The 17,402-nt window shown below is 37.1% G+C and overlaps 1 protein-coding gene across 1 annotated transcript in view; it reads left to right on the plus strand.

The window, feature by feature from the left end:
• The first annotated feature begins 1,931 nt into the window (after positions 1-1,931).
• The window catches only part of BRIP1 (BRCA1 interacting helicase 1), a 1,071,924-nt gene continuing 1,056,453 nt past the window's right edge, over positions 1,932-17,402 (plus strand). The window contains exons 1-2 of the mRNA XM_053707344.1: positions 1,932-1,945; positions 4,654-4,751. Coding sequence (XP_053563319.1) covers positions 1,933-1,945; positions 4,654-4,751 — 111 coding nt within the window. The 5' untranslated portion in view covers position 1,932. The remainder of the gene's footprint in view (positions 1,946-4,653; positions 4,752-17,402) is intronic.

Below are 17,402 nucleotides of genomic sequence, written 5' to 3' on the forward strand. Positions count from 1 at the left end.
GTGCTACTGTGCATTTTTGCTAACTTTAAAGGCCAGCATCTAGAATATTAATGGGGAATGCAGAGAGCAGTTTGAAAGAATCTATTATTAAATGTCCAATTAAGATAAAAATATTTAGCACTGTCTCTGCAAAGGTTAAAGGGACACTAAACCCAACATTTTTCTTTCATGATTCAGATAGAGCATGCAATTTTAAGCAACTTTCTAATTTACTCCTATTATCAAATTTTCTTCGTTCTCTTGCTATCTTTATTTAAAAAGCAGGAATATGATGCATAGGAGCCGGCCCATTTTTGGTTGAGAACCTGGGTTATGCTTGCTTATTGGAGGGTAAATTAAAGCATCAAATAAGCAAGCGCTATCTGTGGTGCTGAACCTAAAATTGGCTTGCTGCCAAGATTTACATTCCTGCTTTTAAAATAAAGATAGCAAGCGAACAAAAAAAAAATTGATAATAGGAGTAAATTAGAAAGTTGCTTAAAATGTCATGCTCTATCTGAATCATTAAAGAAAAAATGTGGGTTCAGTGTCCCTTTAATTACAGAGCTCACATAGCTATACCAGTGGTTTGAGCTTGTGTTTGATTTGATGCCTAAGAGTATTACAAGATATGACTATTTAGAATTTCATTTTTATTACTTTGGTCTTATGATTTTTTTTAAGCCCCGCCTCTGCTCCTGCCCACCACATTACACATTTTTGCCGCGGGGGTGGGGTGTGTGGCCCTCTTTTGAATTTTTAAATGTTGGGAGGTATGCATTTGGTTTCTAACTGATCACATGGATGAGCCAATGACAATCGGTATATATATGCAGCCACCAATCAGCAGCTAGAACCTAGGTTGTTTGCTGCTCCTGAGCTTACCTAAACCTTTCAGCAAAGGATAACAAGATAAGGAAGCAATTTAAATAATAGAAGTAAATTGGAAAGTTGTTTAAATTTGTATGCTGTCTAAATCATGAATGTCTAATTATGACTTTACTGTCCTTTTAAAAGATTTTTCAGTGAGAAGAATATTAAGATTGTTTAGTCCTCACAATTATTTTTATATTAAAGAATTGTACTGTTTGCTTTGTCGTCCTTTGGTGGTGTGTCCCTAGTCTCACAGCTGTGTGCGCTGCTGTATGCGACAGCAGCAGTTTCCACGAGGGACCTGCAGTGCTCTGTGGGTCCCTCCCGAGTGATACTTTAACTGTTTTTTTTTAATCCCTTTGCAGATTAGAACATTTCATTTTATCATGATAATTTTGTCCCTTTAAAGGTTTTCCTAATCATTTATATATCCAAAAGGACACTATAAAAATGAAAACATGAATAAACTACTGCAAAAGCATATAATTTATATGATGACCAACAGAAAAGGGGCATATAGAAATAAAATACAAATAAACAATAAAAATACAGCATGTAACTTGTCTCTGGTAAACATTGTATATGGCATACATTCCTTAAGCAGTCTATATACTTCTATAAAACAAAAAGTTATAACATGTAAATACAGCAACTGTGAAAGCTTAAACAGAGATTTGACACTTAGCAAGGATGGGGTTAATAGTGTCGTGCAAATCTTATAACACGGAACCGAAAAGGTGAGAGAACAAAAAAAACACGTTAGTTTGAGGTATGAAAAAAGTATGCGCGAAAAAGCCAGACGAGACAACCTCGCAGTTATTATTATATAACAAGTGTAGCCGATACTGTAAACCTCTCAGAAGCTCCTGCTAGCTACACTTCCCCGAATCCCCATAACAAACTACACGCATATTAGTGACGTCAGGGAAAGGAAAAGGAAGAAGAGTTACTCCGTTATACGACCATTGGTTGGGTCTGTTGTCTTTCTGGATTCTTTACGTTTCTGATTGGTAGCTCTTGCGGCGGGAATATGTGAACGCCCCCACACTAGATAATATTTTTTCTTGAGATCTCTGGAATATGCCTGAGACTGGTGAGTCCTATAACATCTGTTGCGTGGGGCATCTCCGCTAGCTTATTGTTGGTGATCACTAGTTACTTGTCCTTTCTCAGCTTTCACCCTTAAAAATAATTAACGTTACCTAAAATAATTTTTCACAAGAAAATTATTTGTACGCATGTAAAATAATAAAGTGCTTTTATAAATCATTTATATGAGTGCGACGTGCAGTACGGAAGAAAATGATATACTTTTCGGCATCATATTATTCTATTACGATTCGTAACATTTAGAATATGTCCATTTGTTCTCCCAATAGGACATTTGTCCAAATAAATAATATACTTGCTGATTGTTAGAACGTTAATAATTAAAGGAACATTCATACGTTGAATCCTGCATAGGAAATCATTATTTGTAAATTTAATATTTTGATTTTAAACAGGAAGTACGAATGTGCAATTCTGGTCCATTGAATGGAAACTGATTGGCTGATAAGCAAAACTCTTATGAAAAGCAAAAAGTCTTAGTTTATTAGCCTCTTCCTTAAAGGGACAGTCAACACCAGAATTTTTGTTATTTATAAATATAGATAATCCCTTTATTACCCATTCCCCAGTTTTGCACAGCCACCACGGTTATATTAATATACTTTTTACCTCTGTGATTACCTTGTATCTAAGCATCTTCTGACAGCCCCCTGATCACATGACTTTTATTTATTATCTATTGACTTTCATTTTAGCCAATTTGTGTAGTCTGCCACAATCCAGGGGCGTGATCAATGTTATCTATATGGCTCGAATAAACTAGCTCTCCCCAGTTGTCAAAAGCAAATTAAAAAGCATGTGATAAGAGGCGGCCTTCAACGGCTTAGAAATTATCATATGAGCCTTCCTAGGTTTAGCTTTCAACTAAGCATACCAAGCGAACAAAGCAAAATTGGTGCTAAAAGTAAATTGTAAAGTTGTTTAAAATTACATGCCCTATTTGAAACATGAATTTTTTTTTTTTTACTTGACTGCCCCTTTAATTTCAGATCTTGTAGCCTATAACTGATCTGACATGTTTCATGAGAACAAATGAAGCAGGCATTGATTTACTGATAATTTGATGTTTTTATAACTATGCAGGTGGGGGTTGTCAAACACCCCTTTCTGGAATTTTGATTCTTATAGCTGAGCACCTATAACACCCTTTATTCACTATTTTGATGCCAGCTATTTTTAAAATAATGTGCAACTCAAGTGTATGGAAGCAACGGCTCTCCTGCTGCAGTCACTGATATTATATCCATGGCATTTTATTTTTTAACCCTGAAAAAATGTATGTGGTCAACCCTTACTATACCCAGAATTCTATGCTAAACAACATATTCATATGCACATTCTCCTGGAAAGTTGAAGATCACAACTAGCATTTATCTAATTTTCTGTTAGCTGTTTGTATAACTATGCATCTGCATGCCAGTGGGCTTTTCATAGTGTGGGGGTCTTAAAGTGGGTTTCTGGAGAATCCCCAAGACTGATGGAGAGATAAGAGATGTAAACCCTCATAATGTAGCTTCGTTGGCAGATGAAAATCATTCTTGAGTTTGGTGGGTGTCGTCATTGATTGTGCGGTGTAAAGGTTGCATACCTCGAGAATTTCTGCTTTACTCTAACCCTGTAGGTGCGTGACTTGGAGACAATAAAGCAGGACTTTAATGGATTGGATTTTTGATAAAGTCACAACGAATCACAATAGTGGAGTTAAGGAGGCAATGCACACTTTCCAACGCCTTAACAGTTTGATTGGAGAGCAAATGAATAACCTCTGAGTGGGCAGGAATCCATAATAGTTTATCCAGTGCTAGGAAGGTCAGAAGCGAGGCGTGTTACAAATCTCTACACCTAGTAGATTCAAGATATTTTCCAAAAGTTTTGGTTCTGATTTAAAGAAATCAAAGAATAATTTTATTGTGTAGCTCACAGAAAAAAAATTGAAATTGATGAATAAATGCAGTGAGTGCAAAATACAGTAACAGCTTCACCTAAGGGATTAGAAATGGCTCTGTAATAAGGGTCTAATACCAGACAATTTGTTTTGCTTATTAAAGGGACATAAACCCACAATTTTTCTTTCATTATTCAGAGTGTGCAATTTTAAAAATGTACCTCTGTATTCAGAGTTACTTTGTTAGCACATTATTATTGCTGAAGAGAATACCTAGGTAGGTAGTGTACACATGTCTGGAGCTCTATATGGCAGATGTTTTGCAAGAATGTTTTTGAGCACTAGATGGGCAGCAGTGTTTCAACAACATTTAACATTGTTAAAATAATTATTTTGAAACTGCTGCTACAGTTCTACAGGCACCCTCCGGTGTCTACTTATAAATTTGTTAACCAATGAGAGCAATATAACAAACTAAATGTAAGTGTTTGCTCTATTTGAATAAAGAAAGAGAAAATTTGGGTTTCATGTCCCTTTAATGTTCACCATTTGTATTTTTCTCTTTTGCTCCATCTCCATTATATTTTCTTTCTCAAATTCATCTCTGCCCACTCTTTCTTGCTTTCTCATATGCTTCTATTCCCTCCCTCCAGTGTTTGCCTTTAATTCTGCTCTTGATCTTCTTGTGATCTTTGTTTGTTATCTCTTCATCCTCTCCGTCTACACCATTCCCACTTATACTTGTTACCAAATTTTTCTCCAATGTTTATATTCTAATATATTTTTATATTCTTTTTTTTTCTAAGTTAAAATGACCTCCTCATTGTCTGCGTATACGATTGGTGGAGTGAAAATTCTGTTTCCATGTAAAGCATATCCATCGCAGCTAGCTATGATGAATTCAGTAAGTGCCATCATGATCTCCTTTTTAACTTGTTTCATTTTGTTCTTCTTTGATTTTGTTCCAGACTTATATATTAACACAAACTTTAAAAAGGTTATTACATTTTTTTTTTACAATAGAAAAAGGTGTGGATATAAAGAGTGTATATGCTTATTCAAGTGCCACATACCTATACATTGAATAACGACTCAACACATTTTTATTATCCTAGTTTGTGACAAGATACTCTAGATTCTATTAATGACACAGGAGACACAGATTTTGCTTTATTACTCAAGTACAGCTTTTAAAGACAAAACAGAATAAAAAATAGCTGATAAAATTCAGAAGAGAAAGCAGTACAGAGACCTAAACCCTGAAGCCAATGAGAAGGCTATCCTGTTGCACACTGCATAAACCCTGAAGCCAATGAGAAGGCTATCCTGTTGCACACTGCATAAACCCTGAAGCCAATGAGAAGGCTATCCTGTTGCACACTGCATAAACCCTGAAGCCAATGAGAAGGCTATCCTGTTGCACACTGCATAAACCCTGAAGCCAATGAGAAGGCTATCCTGTTGCACACTGCATAAACCCTGAAGCCAATGAGAAGGCTATCCTGTTGCACACTGCATAAACCCTGAAGCCAATGAGAAGGCTATCCTGTTGCACACTGCATAAACCCTGAAGCCAATGAGAAGGCTATCCTGTTGCACACTGCATAAACCCTGAAGCCAATGAGAAGGCTATCCTGTTGCACACTGCATAAACCCTGAAGCCAATGAGAAGGCTATCCTGTTGCACACTGCATAAACCCTGAAGCCAATGAGAAGGCTATCCTGTTGCACACTGCATAAACCCTGAAGCCAATGAGAAGGCTATCCTGTTGCACACTGCATAAACCCTGAAGCCAGTGAGAAGGCTATCCTGTTGCACACTGCACAAACCCTGAAGCCAATGAGAAGGCTATCCTGTTGCACACTGCATAAACCCTGAAGCCAATGAGAAGGCTATCCTGTTGCACACTGCATAAACCCTGAAGCCAGTGAGAAGGCTATCCTGTTGCACACTGCATAAACCCTGAAGCCAGTGAGAAGGCTATCCTGTTGCACACTGCACAAACCCTGAAGCCAATGAGAAGGCTATCCTGTTGCACACTGCATAAACCCTGAATCCAGTGAGAAGGCTATCCTGTTGCACACTGCATAAACCCTGAAGCCAATGAGAAGGCTATCCTGTTGCACACTGCATAAACCCTGAATCCAGTGAGAAGGCTATCCTGTTGCACACTGCATAAACCCTGAAGCCAATGAGAAGGCTATCCTGTTGCACACTGCATAAACCCTGAAGCCAGTGAGAAGGCTATCCTGTTGCACACTGCATAAACCCTGAAGCCAGTGAGAAGGCTATCCTGTTGCACACTGCACAAACCCTGAAGCCAATGAGAAGGCTATCCTGTTGCACACTGCATAAACCCTGAATCCAGTGAGAAGGCTATCCTGTTGCACACTGCATAAACACTGAAGCCATTGAGAAGGCTATCCTGTTGCATACTGCATAAACCCTGAAGCCAGTGAGAAGGCTATCCTGTTGCACACTGCATAAACCCTGAAGCCAATGAGGATATCCTGTTGCACACTGCATAAACCCTGAAGCCAATGAGAAGGCTATCCTGTGGCACACTGTATATACCCTGAAGCCAATGAGAAGGCTATCCTGTTGCACACTGCATAAACCCTGAAGCCAATGAGAAGACTATCCTGTTGCACACTGTATAAACCCTGAAGCCAATGAGAAGGCTATCCTGTTGCACACTGTATAAACCCTTAAGCCAATGAGAAGGCTATCCTGTTGCACACTGCATAAACACTGAAGCCAATGAGAAGGCTATCCTGTTGCACACTGCATAAACACTGAAGCCAATGAGAAGGATATCCTGTTGCACACTGCATAAACACTGAAGCCAATGAGAAGGATATCCTGTTGCACACTGCATAAACACTGAAGCCAATGAGAAGGCTATCCTGTTGCACACTGTATATACCCTGAAGCCAATGAGAAGGCTATCCTGTTGCACACTGTATAAACCCTTAAGCCAATGAGAAGGCTATCCTGTTGCACACTGCATAAACACTGAAGCCAATGAGAAGACTATCCTGTTGCACACTGCATAAACACTGAAGCCAATGAGAAGACTATCCTATTGCACACTGCATAAACACTGAAGCCAATGAGAAGGCTATCCTGTTGCACACTGTATAAACCCTTAAGCCAATGAGAAGGCTATCCTGTTGCACACTGTATAAACACTGAAGCCAATGAGAAGACTATCCTGTTGCACACTGCATAAACACTGAAGCCAATGAGAAGGATATCCTGTTGCACACTGCATAAACACTGAAGCCAATGAGAAGGATATCCTGTTGCACACTGCATAAACACTGAAGCCAATGAGAAGGATATCCTGTTGCACACTGCATAAACCCTGAAGCCAATGAGAAGGCTATCCTGTGGCACACTGTATATACCCTGAAGCCAATGAGAAGTCTATCCTGTTGCACACTGTATAAACCCTGATGCTAATGAGAAGGCTATCCTGTTGCACACTGCATAAACACTGAAGCCAATGAGAAGGCTATCCTGTTGCACACTGTATATACCCTGAAGCCAATGAGAAGTCTATCCTGTTGCACACTGTATAAACCCTTAAGCCAATGAGAAGGCTATCCTGTTGCACACTGCATAAACCCTGATGCTAATGAGAAGGTTATCCTGTTGCACACTGAATAAACAGACCAGTCAGCTGAGTCAAAGTGACCATAAACAGTCCAATCTGCATCCCAGTACCTGTTTTTGTTTGATGCTAAAGGAGGAACATTTTTTACATGAAACACCCTAAAACAAAACTAAAAAACTAAAAGCAATACGCCAGAGAGACAACAGAAAGAGTTTGGGAAAAGCTTGAAACAAGGACAATCTCTTTATATGATATAGTTAGAGGAAAAAACTTTCTTTCCCACTCTGGATGAAATGAAGACTGGGTATTTTGTTATGAAGGGAGATATCAGGTTGCTAGAAGGTCCTTCCTTACTGGTTGTTAAAAAAAAGAAGAAGAATATTATGAAGGAATTCAATGGAAAATAAGGATGGGAAAAGGACAGAGGAGGGAAATATGTGTATCTGTGTCTTTAAAAAATTTAGATTATTCCTTCAGAAGCTAGGATAATTTGATTGTTAATACAAGATCAGAGACTCATATTTTGCTAGTTTAAAGCAAACAAAATAGATTTAAGGCAGGGGTCAGCAACTTTGGGCCCCCAGATGTTTTTGAATTACATTTCCCATGATGCTCAGACAGCCTAAAGAGTTTCTCAGCATCATCGGAAATGTATCTCCAAAATATCTGGGAGCCCAAGGTTGCTGACCCCTGATTTAAGGGACATGACCAATATTTTTTTCTCTCTCATTCAGATATAGCATACATTTTAAAACAACTTTCCAATTTACTTATATAATTAATTTTGCTTCATTGTCTTGATATTCTTTTTTTGAAGGAGCAGCAGCAGTGCACCACTGGTAAGGCAATGACAAGAGCTATATATGTTTCATGTCCCTTTTAAGAGAGACATGTTGAATTGGTTTAAATATAGAATCAGAGGACTAATTTGCTGCATCAAGAATTTAAGGAGGGGGAATATTAGATAGTAATAGTTTATTAGAAGATAGAATTTGGAGGGAGACAGCTCTGGTTTCATACTCTTTTAGACATTGTACAACACAAAGAGAAGGTTTGAAAGTAAGGATATAATGTAGAAGGAGACAAATATTTAGTTCTTTGAAATAGATAAAAGGTAACCCCTTCAGGAGAGAAATGTTTGGGGTTGAAATCAAGAACTGTGACATATGACATTATACAAAAGGAGATTAGATGTAAAAGTGTAGCGAATTTGGCAGATAATTGTTTTAGTGGAAGGAGATTAGAGGAGCAAGATTTGAATAAGGAGAAAATGAGATCAATATCCAAAAAGGAATTATATTTAAGAGCTGGGGTCTCTTGAGTTGAATAGCTTTCATGATACTGCAATCCAAAGGATTTGAACTGATAGGAGAATTGTTAATAAAATAGTGTCTAGCAGAAATTGCCAAATATGAGAATAGATCTATATGCGAGATCCTATTTTAACAGGGAAGAAAATAAAGTTATATTAGCTGAGAAGGGATCCATTCTCCTTTACATGTATTAGCCATACCATCTAACTCATGCAAAAAGGTAACATTTACGGGTTCAAGAGTCTTGTATGAGGATCTTAGCTTCCGTTGAGAGACCAGGGTTTCCTGAAATCTTCCAAACTTTGGCTTGATTATGTTGTGAGGGAGGTTTTCGAGGTCGCTTCGTAGAAGGGGTAACTGATGAAGTTGGATGGGATGATTGAAGGACCTTTCCAGGAAGGAAGGGTGCCAAGGTTCAGCTGGCCACAGAAGGGTAATTCATTTGGAGTTATAGGAGTTCCCAGCAAACTAAGCAAAGAGTCTTTGGGATCATGGAGAAAGGGGAACGCATAAGCTCTGCATTGAGGCCAAGATGTCAATTTGGGCTACTTCTGGATCTGGGTGCCAGCTGAACTATAGGCAAATTTCAATGTTTAGTCTGGAGGCAAAAAGGTCAAGAGGAAAAGGGCCTCTGAGAGGTGGAAGCTAGAGAAAAAAAAGTATTTGTTCAATTCTCAAACTCTGGAATCCCTGAGATAGCTAGAGCCCCAATCTACCACCTTGTTGGATAAACCTGGAGTATTTTCTACTTTGACAAATATATTTCTGTCCAGACAGAGATGGATACATTATTTTGTAATGTTTGAAAGGTCTCTGGATTTTGTACCACTGAGACTATTCAGATAAAGGACTGCTAACATATTGTCCTAGAGCAACTGGGACTTTTAAAAAAGATTGTTATATCCAAACTTACTAAATGATCGTTGTTTTTAAGACATTCCCTGAGAAAGTGAATGCCCTCCATCATAGAGTGACAATACTCAACATGAGCATTTAGGTGATCTTAGATTTATAACTGGACAAAATGACCCATTTTTCTTTTTGACTAGAAAGAGGTTGCTGAAATAAGCTTCTTGTAAATTGAGGGCAGGACAGATGGCTTCTTTTAGAAGATGATGTAAAATTTTATTTTGAAGCAGAATTTTGTCTGCATTTGCGAATTTGAATGTGAAAGCCAACTGCAGTGGATACAAATTCTAATAACAGACCCTTTTATGTATTGGAGAATCCATGGGCCTGATGTGATCAGCCTCCAATTGTGTGCAAAGAGAGCAAGTCTGCAATCAATTTTATTTTGAGAAAATTTGGAAAGAAGATAGGAGGGGGATCACCTGTGGGAGGGCATGCTATGGTTTACCTGAGGGAGGGCATGGTATTTGCCTTGGCCAAGAACCTCTGGAGCTCCAAGATCTGGATAGGGATGAGAAAAAGGTGGACACTGGGGGATCTCTATAGGCTTTTTGGTGTTTTGTAAATTGAGATCCATTTAAATATAAAGAACGTCTGGAAAAGCAGCCTTTTCCCTTCCTGGCCTTGTTGGTAAATCGATTTGTGTAACAGTTTTTCTAGTCAAGGTCCTAACCTTGTTTTAATTGGAAAAGGCGCTCACATATTTGTTCATATCTTTGATAAGTACTGTGTCCCTAAATAAGAAAAACATAAATGTCTGATTTTTTTTCATTGTCTGCAGTCACTTATTTTAGGGTAAATTTTTCTTAAAATATTGCACATTCTTTCGTACATGACATCATTGGCATTACCTATGAAACACGCGTTTGTTTACCCATTCTCTTAACTTGGTTAGTGGACCCACCATATCTAGAATTTTATCTTTGCATATTTTTCAGGCTCTTCTATGTCTTTTTTGATGTTGAAACCTGGAGATTCAATAACATTTTTAAAATGTTTGGGTCCACTTCAGGTGTAATATTGACATTATTCTGTATAATTGATCTAGTGCATTCTGCCCTTATTTTATTTTCCGATTCTCTTTTTAAGAGTTTATGAATTTGATAGTCTATAAAATTAGCTAAGTCTAAAGTTGGGCACCATTCTGCAAATCTCTGTTGGTGTAACTCACCCATTTTGAATCTGGGGTTAGCTCGACAACAAAAGGTTTACTTTCACCATTCTCAAGATGTTTAGCAGAAATGTTGAAATGTTATAATATTTGTATTTGATTAATTATCTGAATTCTGTGAGAAAATTCACAATTATTACTAGAGGATTCCTCAGAAATTGTTTCATCATCTGTCCCATAAGTAGCCTCTTCGAATTAGAGGATTTTGCAGGCGTTTCCGTTCCTTTACTGCAAGGAATTGACATGTTTAAAGGGACAGTCTAGTCAAAATTTAACTTTCATGATTCAGATAGGGCATGTAAAACTTTCCAATTCACTTTTATCATGAACTTTGGTTTGTTGCCTTCGTAATCTTAGTTTAAAGCTAAACCTAGATAGGCTCATCAAGATATTTTTTCTAAGCCCTTGAAGGCCGCCTCTTATCTGAATGCATTTGACAGTTTTCACAGCTAGAGTGCATTAGTTCATGTGTGCCATATAGACAACATTGTGCTCATGCCCATGGAGTTACTTATGAGAAGACACTGAAATAAGGGGGTAGTCGGCAGAGGCCTAGATACAAGGTAATCACAGAGGTAAAAAAGTATATTATAACTATTGGTTATGCAAAACTGGGAAATTGGTAAGAAAGTGATTATGAATCTTTTAAACAATACATAAGACTGTTCCTTTAATTGTTTTTTTTTTGTTACTAGAAGACTGCTGAGAATTTGTAGCAATTACATTTGTCATTTGTGTCATGAACCTATTCATAGAGGCATCAATCATACATTGTACATTTTGTTCAGTTAGAGGATTTTGGGTCTCAGAACTTTAAGACCTGTTAACAATATATAAAGATAATACAATAATAAATAATTGGGATGTAAATGATAAACACAATTAAACAGTATATTAATACATTTAAGTGAAAATAATTATTGAGTAAAAATGTTATAGTAAGTGGGAATATCAGACTGAAAAATATTAGTAATGGTTAATGCCACTGGAGGGAGCTAAACTAAAGGAAAAAATGTGTAGAAAAACAAAGCTAAAATGTAATGCAAACTAAAACTATTGCCGGTGAAAAGAGGCATCAGTGTCTGTGAAGAGACCTGGGGTGGGAAAAAAAGTTTGGGAGAGACTAGTTCAGACGCCCACAAAATATTGCAAGAGCTTGCATATGCAGAAGAAATAAAGACAGAGAGAAAATGGAGGGTCATTACTGGAAAAGAGGTGGGGCCACCATGTAAGAAAAAGGGTGCAAATGGAATAAAGGGGAACTAAACCGGTTGACAAGTGGGACTAAGTAGAGGTGGAAAGAAATAATGAAAATAGAAATGTAAGCTGCAAAGTTCATAAGAAATAAGGGAATAGAAATAATGAGGTGCTGCACCTATTGAGGTGCTACTATAGCGTCCAGTCTATGGCCTAATCTGCGGTCTACACTAGAGCAGACAGTCTAGCAAGGCATGTACTGATTTGATTTTAACACCATTTTAAAGTCTAAAATCCGTTAAACTGAATTAAAATATCAGTTTAACTGATTTTATTCTTTAAAATGTTGTTAAAAGAATTTCAGAAAGTCTAGCAAGGCATATACTGATTTTAGATTTGCAAGAGGCGGGAGATTTTACCCTTTAAAATGTTGTAAAATAATTTTATAAAAATATTATCTGCACAGAAGAGAGCGCAGTTCAATTTTTACGTGAACATCTACTGGCTGTACCACAAGACGCAGAGCCTTGTTACTGATGTGGTAGTGTTATGCAAGAAAAAAGAAAATGTGACAGAGGTGGGGAATACAGACCATTACTTGTGTTCCTAATTATCTATTTCAATCACACCTTGATCACATTTGTTGGAATGGGCTAAGAAAAGAAGCAGAAGATTTGTTTTTAAAATTTCTGAATGACATATAAAGTGTTTATCACTAAATGTTCCTTTATTTTTTTACTAATAATAAATGTTATTATTTAAAGTATATGTAGACTGCACGTCTATTAAAAAAAGTATATGTAGACCGCGTGCTTATTAAAAAAAAAAGTATATGTAGACCGCGCGCCTATTAAATATTCCTTTATTTTGCTAATAAAATGTTCCTTTATTTTTTAATAACAATAATAAATGTTATTATTCACACACACCTATTAAACGTATAGTAGAAAAGTGTATGTAAACTATTAAAAGTATATGTAGACCGCACGCTATAGTAGAAAAGTGTAAGTAGACTGCACGCTATAGTAAATATATGATAATAAATAATGAACACAAATATGAGTGTAAGCTCAGAAAATAATATATAACGATATAATTATGTAAATTGGGGAAGAATAGAACAGGAAATGAAAATACATAAAAGAATAAAGATAACAAATTGAATGATATAAACTGGAAGTTATAGTATTGAGTCAGAGCAAGCGGCAAAAGAAAGAGCAGTTTGGGGTGCAGACCAGTATTTATAGTCACTTTGACTCAGCTGATTGGCTAATTTATGCAGTGTGGAAAAAGATAGCCTTCTCATTGGCATAGGGTTTTGGCTTCTCTTATCCTTTCTCTTTTGAATTTTGTCAGTTATTCTCTATTCAGTTTTGTCTTTTGAAAGCTGCAGTTGAGTAGTGATAAAGATAAAGCAAAATATCTGTATCTGGTCTTGTAATAAAAGACAGGGCACTGGTTGTGAAATCATTAGTTATACGGGTATATCAAATGCAAGTCTTACTATATGACCGATATAAAGCAGGACTGGAAGAGGGAAGGATGAGAGTGGGCACGGGAACTGAAATAGAGAGGTATCTGAATTATATAACATTACATTAGCCAAACATTTTAAATCATAATATTGCCTTTTTATTTTTAAAAAATATCGCCGTTTTACAGACCCGCTCTCTGGGCTCTGCTGAGCGGGTCTGTTGTTTTTACTGAGCGCATCGGGCCAGCTGTATAGTCACAGCCCGGCCCGACCGCGCCATTAGACACAATGCAGCTCGCTCCCGCTGTCAGACAGAGCAGGAGCGAGCTGCATTGTGTCTAATGGCGCAGTCGGGCCGGGCTGTGACTATACAGCTGGCCCGATGCGCTCAGTAAAAACAACAGACCCGCTCAGCAGAGCCCAGAGAGCGGGTCTGTAAAACGGCGATATTTTTTAAAAATAAAAGGCAATATTATGATTTAAAATGTTTGGCTAATGTAATGTTATATAATTCTGCACTATGTGCAGAATTATATAACATTTTTTTAAGGTTTACTGTCCCTTTAAGGAAAATATAAAAAACCTATACTGAATCAGAAACCAGACTTCCTGTAAAAGTCCAGTTGAGGTTATGTCAAGATCAGATACTTGATTTTTGTTTCTGGACAAATAAGAAAATATGACCCCTAGGGCAACAGATTCTGGTGAAGTGAGAACTATGGCACAGAACAGCAGCTCAAAACCTATTTTACTCTTGAAATGCTACAGATAAGGACTTTAATTTTATGTCTATTGACCGTGTAAAAAGGAAGACTTTTGAATGTAACAGGTGAAAGTTCCTATATTTTAGGAAAACTTGTTGAATTCCATACTAGAAAGGGACATTTAACAAATTATTACAAGATTTGTCTGCAGTCTCACATAAAAGTAGTGCAATGTTTTTGAATGCATTAACCCCTTGTTTACTGCAGTTTTTCAACAGTCAAACACTACCCACCACCTGTCTTTTGTGGCTGAACCAATCTTGAGTATACAAGGGTTGCCACTGTCATTTTGTTAGCAAACGTTCCTTTGTTTTGCAGTTCCTTCTCTGCTGCGGAAAATTACGGATAGATATGTAGCAGGGTTATGCTTGTGTAGTCTGCAGTATGTACTTCCAGTTCTCAGTCATAAATTACAAGAAAAGTGGACCAAATAAATAAAGTATAAAACAATCATATAATAAATATTTTATATTACAATCTCAGTGTTTTATGCCCATTTAGTTCTAAAAGGCGTATAGGCCTGATACACATCATTTTGCTACTGGTGCCAATCGAATTGTGTAAATGTATGTGTGAAGTAATCAATAAAAAAATAATAATAATAATAATAATAATATATAATAATATATATATATAGTAGAGAAGGACGCACTCGCCGGGTCTTGCAAATATTGTAATTTAATACAAATAAATACAGTACAATTTACTGTATTTATTTGTATTAAATTACAATATTTGCAAGACCCGGCGAGTGCGTCCTTCTCTACTATGTATGTTAGCCTTTGATGCACCCCGGGCACATTAACTACCCCTGGAATATATATATATATATATATATATATATATATATATATATATATATATATATATATATATATATATATATATATATATATATATATAATTTTTTTATTGATTACTTCACACATACATATACACAATTTGATTGGCACCAGTACCAAAATTATGTATGTGTGTGTGTGTGTGTTATATATATAATCACCTGACTTTCCCTCTATTGGTCACATACCCATATTGAAGCACCTTATTCAACAACATACCTATATGAGTTCATACCCCTGGTTCTATAGCCTCTTTGCCATGCACACATCAGACCTCAAATTTTAGACCTCTAGCTGTGAAGTTTTATGTGATTTTCAATTTATTGTGATTATATTCTAAAATCACCTAACTAACCTCTGTTCCAGTGTTGAGTAGCTTGCAGTCCACGGAGCTTGCAGACATTGGAGACTTCTCTGTGGTTGTGGCCTCTCCTACATAGTGGGAAAAAATGTCCTATTTTACCTCGGTAAAAAAAATACATTTTTTTTGTATTCCGCTGTAGACCTACACGAACATTTCTCCTTGCCACTTATTACACTCATTCTCACTCATCTTTAAAACGTTTTGTTGTTGGTTCAGTGTAAGTGTTAAAAGGAATTTCTTCTCCTTTAAGAACTCGGGGCCCGCTGATTGCCTTCACTGTTTAAAGCATATTGCATACATTTATCTTTTTCTTAACATTTTCCTTGTCACATGCTCCATTCCACACTTTGTTAATCTATATGCCAATCTTCATAGTTTTTAATAGTCTTTGACAATTTACTTATGGGAGAATATTACTTATTCCATAAATCACCCAATGATTTTGAAAACCATTAATTGTTATACTTGCTCATACAGTTGTGCTCATAAGTTTACATACCCTGGCAGAATTTATGATTTCTTGGCCATTTTTCAGAGACTATGAATGATAACACAAAAAAACAAACTTTTCTTTCACTCATGGTTAGTGTTTGGCTGAAGCCATTTATTATCAATCAACTGTGTTTACTCTTTTTAAATCATAATGACAACAGAAACTACCCAAATGACCCTGATCAAAAGTTTACATACCCTGGTGATTTCGGCCTGATAACATGCACACAAGTTGACACAAAGGGGTTTGAATGGCTATTAAAGGTAACCATCCTCACCTGTGATCTGTTTTCTTGTAATTAGTGTGTGTGTATAAAAGGTCAAAACGTTTCTGGTCTCCTGACAGACCCTTGCATCTTTCATCCAGTGCTGCACTGACGATTCTGGATTATGAGTCATGGGGAAAGAAAAATAATTGTCAAAGAATCTGTGGGAAAAAGGTAGTTGAACTGTATAAAACAGGAAAGGGATGTAAAAAGATATCCAATGAGTTGAGAATGCAAATCTGCAGTGTTGAAACTCCAATCAAGAAGTGGAAAATGAGGTGTTCTGTTTGATAACATACTGCATTCATCTTGCCATCAATTCTGACCAAATTTCCTGTGCCTTTGTAGCTCACACATCCCCAAAACATCAGCGATCCACCTCCGTGTTTCACAGTGGGAATGGTGTACCATTCATCATAGGCCTTTTTGACTCCTCTCCAAACGTAGCTAAGATATCCAAGGAATTGAGAATGCAAATCAGCAGTGTTCAAACTCTAATCAGTGGAAAATGAGGGGTTCTGTTAAAAACCCAACTAAAATTTCAGCCACAACTGCCAGGAAAATTGTTCGGGATGCAAAGACAAACCCACAAATAACTTCAGGTGAAATACAGGACATGTGGTGTGGCTGTTTCAAGAGGCACAATAAGGAGGCACTTGAAGAAAGATGGGCTGTATGGTCGAGTCGCCAGAAGAAAGCCATTACTACGCAAATGCCACAAAGTATCCCGCTTACAATACTCCAAATAGCACAGAGACAAGCCTCAAACCTTCTGGCACAAAGTCATTTGGAGTGATAAGACCAAAATTGAGCTTTTTGGCCACAACCATAAACACTACATTTGGAGAGGAGTCAACAAGGCCTATGATTAAAGGTACACCATTCCTACTGTGTAACACAGTGGTGGATTGCTGATGTTTTGGGGATGTGTGAGCTACAAAGGCACCGGAAATTTGGTGAGAATTGATGGCAAGATGAATGCAGTATATTATCAAACAGAACGCCTCATTTTCCACTTCTTGTTTAGAGTTTGAACACTGCTGTGCTGATTTGCATTCTCAATTCCTTGGATATCTTTTTATATCCCTTTCCGGTTTTACACAGTTCAACTACCTTTTTCCCACAGATCCTTTAACAATTCTT

This window comes from Bombina bombina, chromosome 3, assembly GCF_027579735.1.
Source record: "Bombina bombina isolate aBomBom1 chromosome 3, aBomBom1.pri, whole genome shotgun sequence".
Taxonomy (NCBI): Eukaryota; Metazoa; Chordata; class Amphibia; order Anura; family Bombinatoridae; genus Bombina; species Bombina bombina.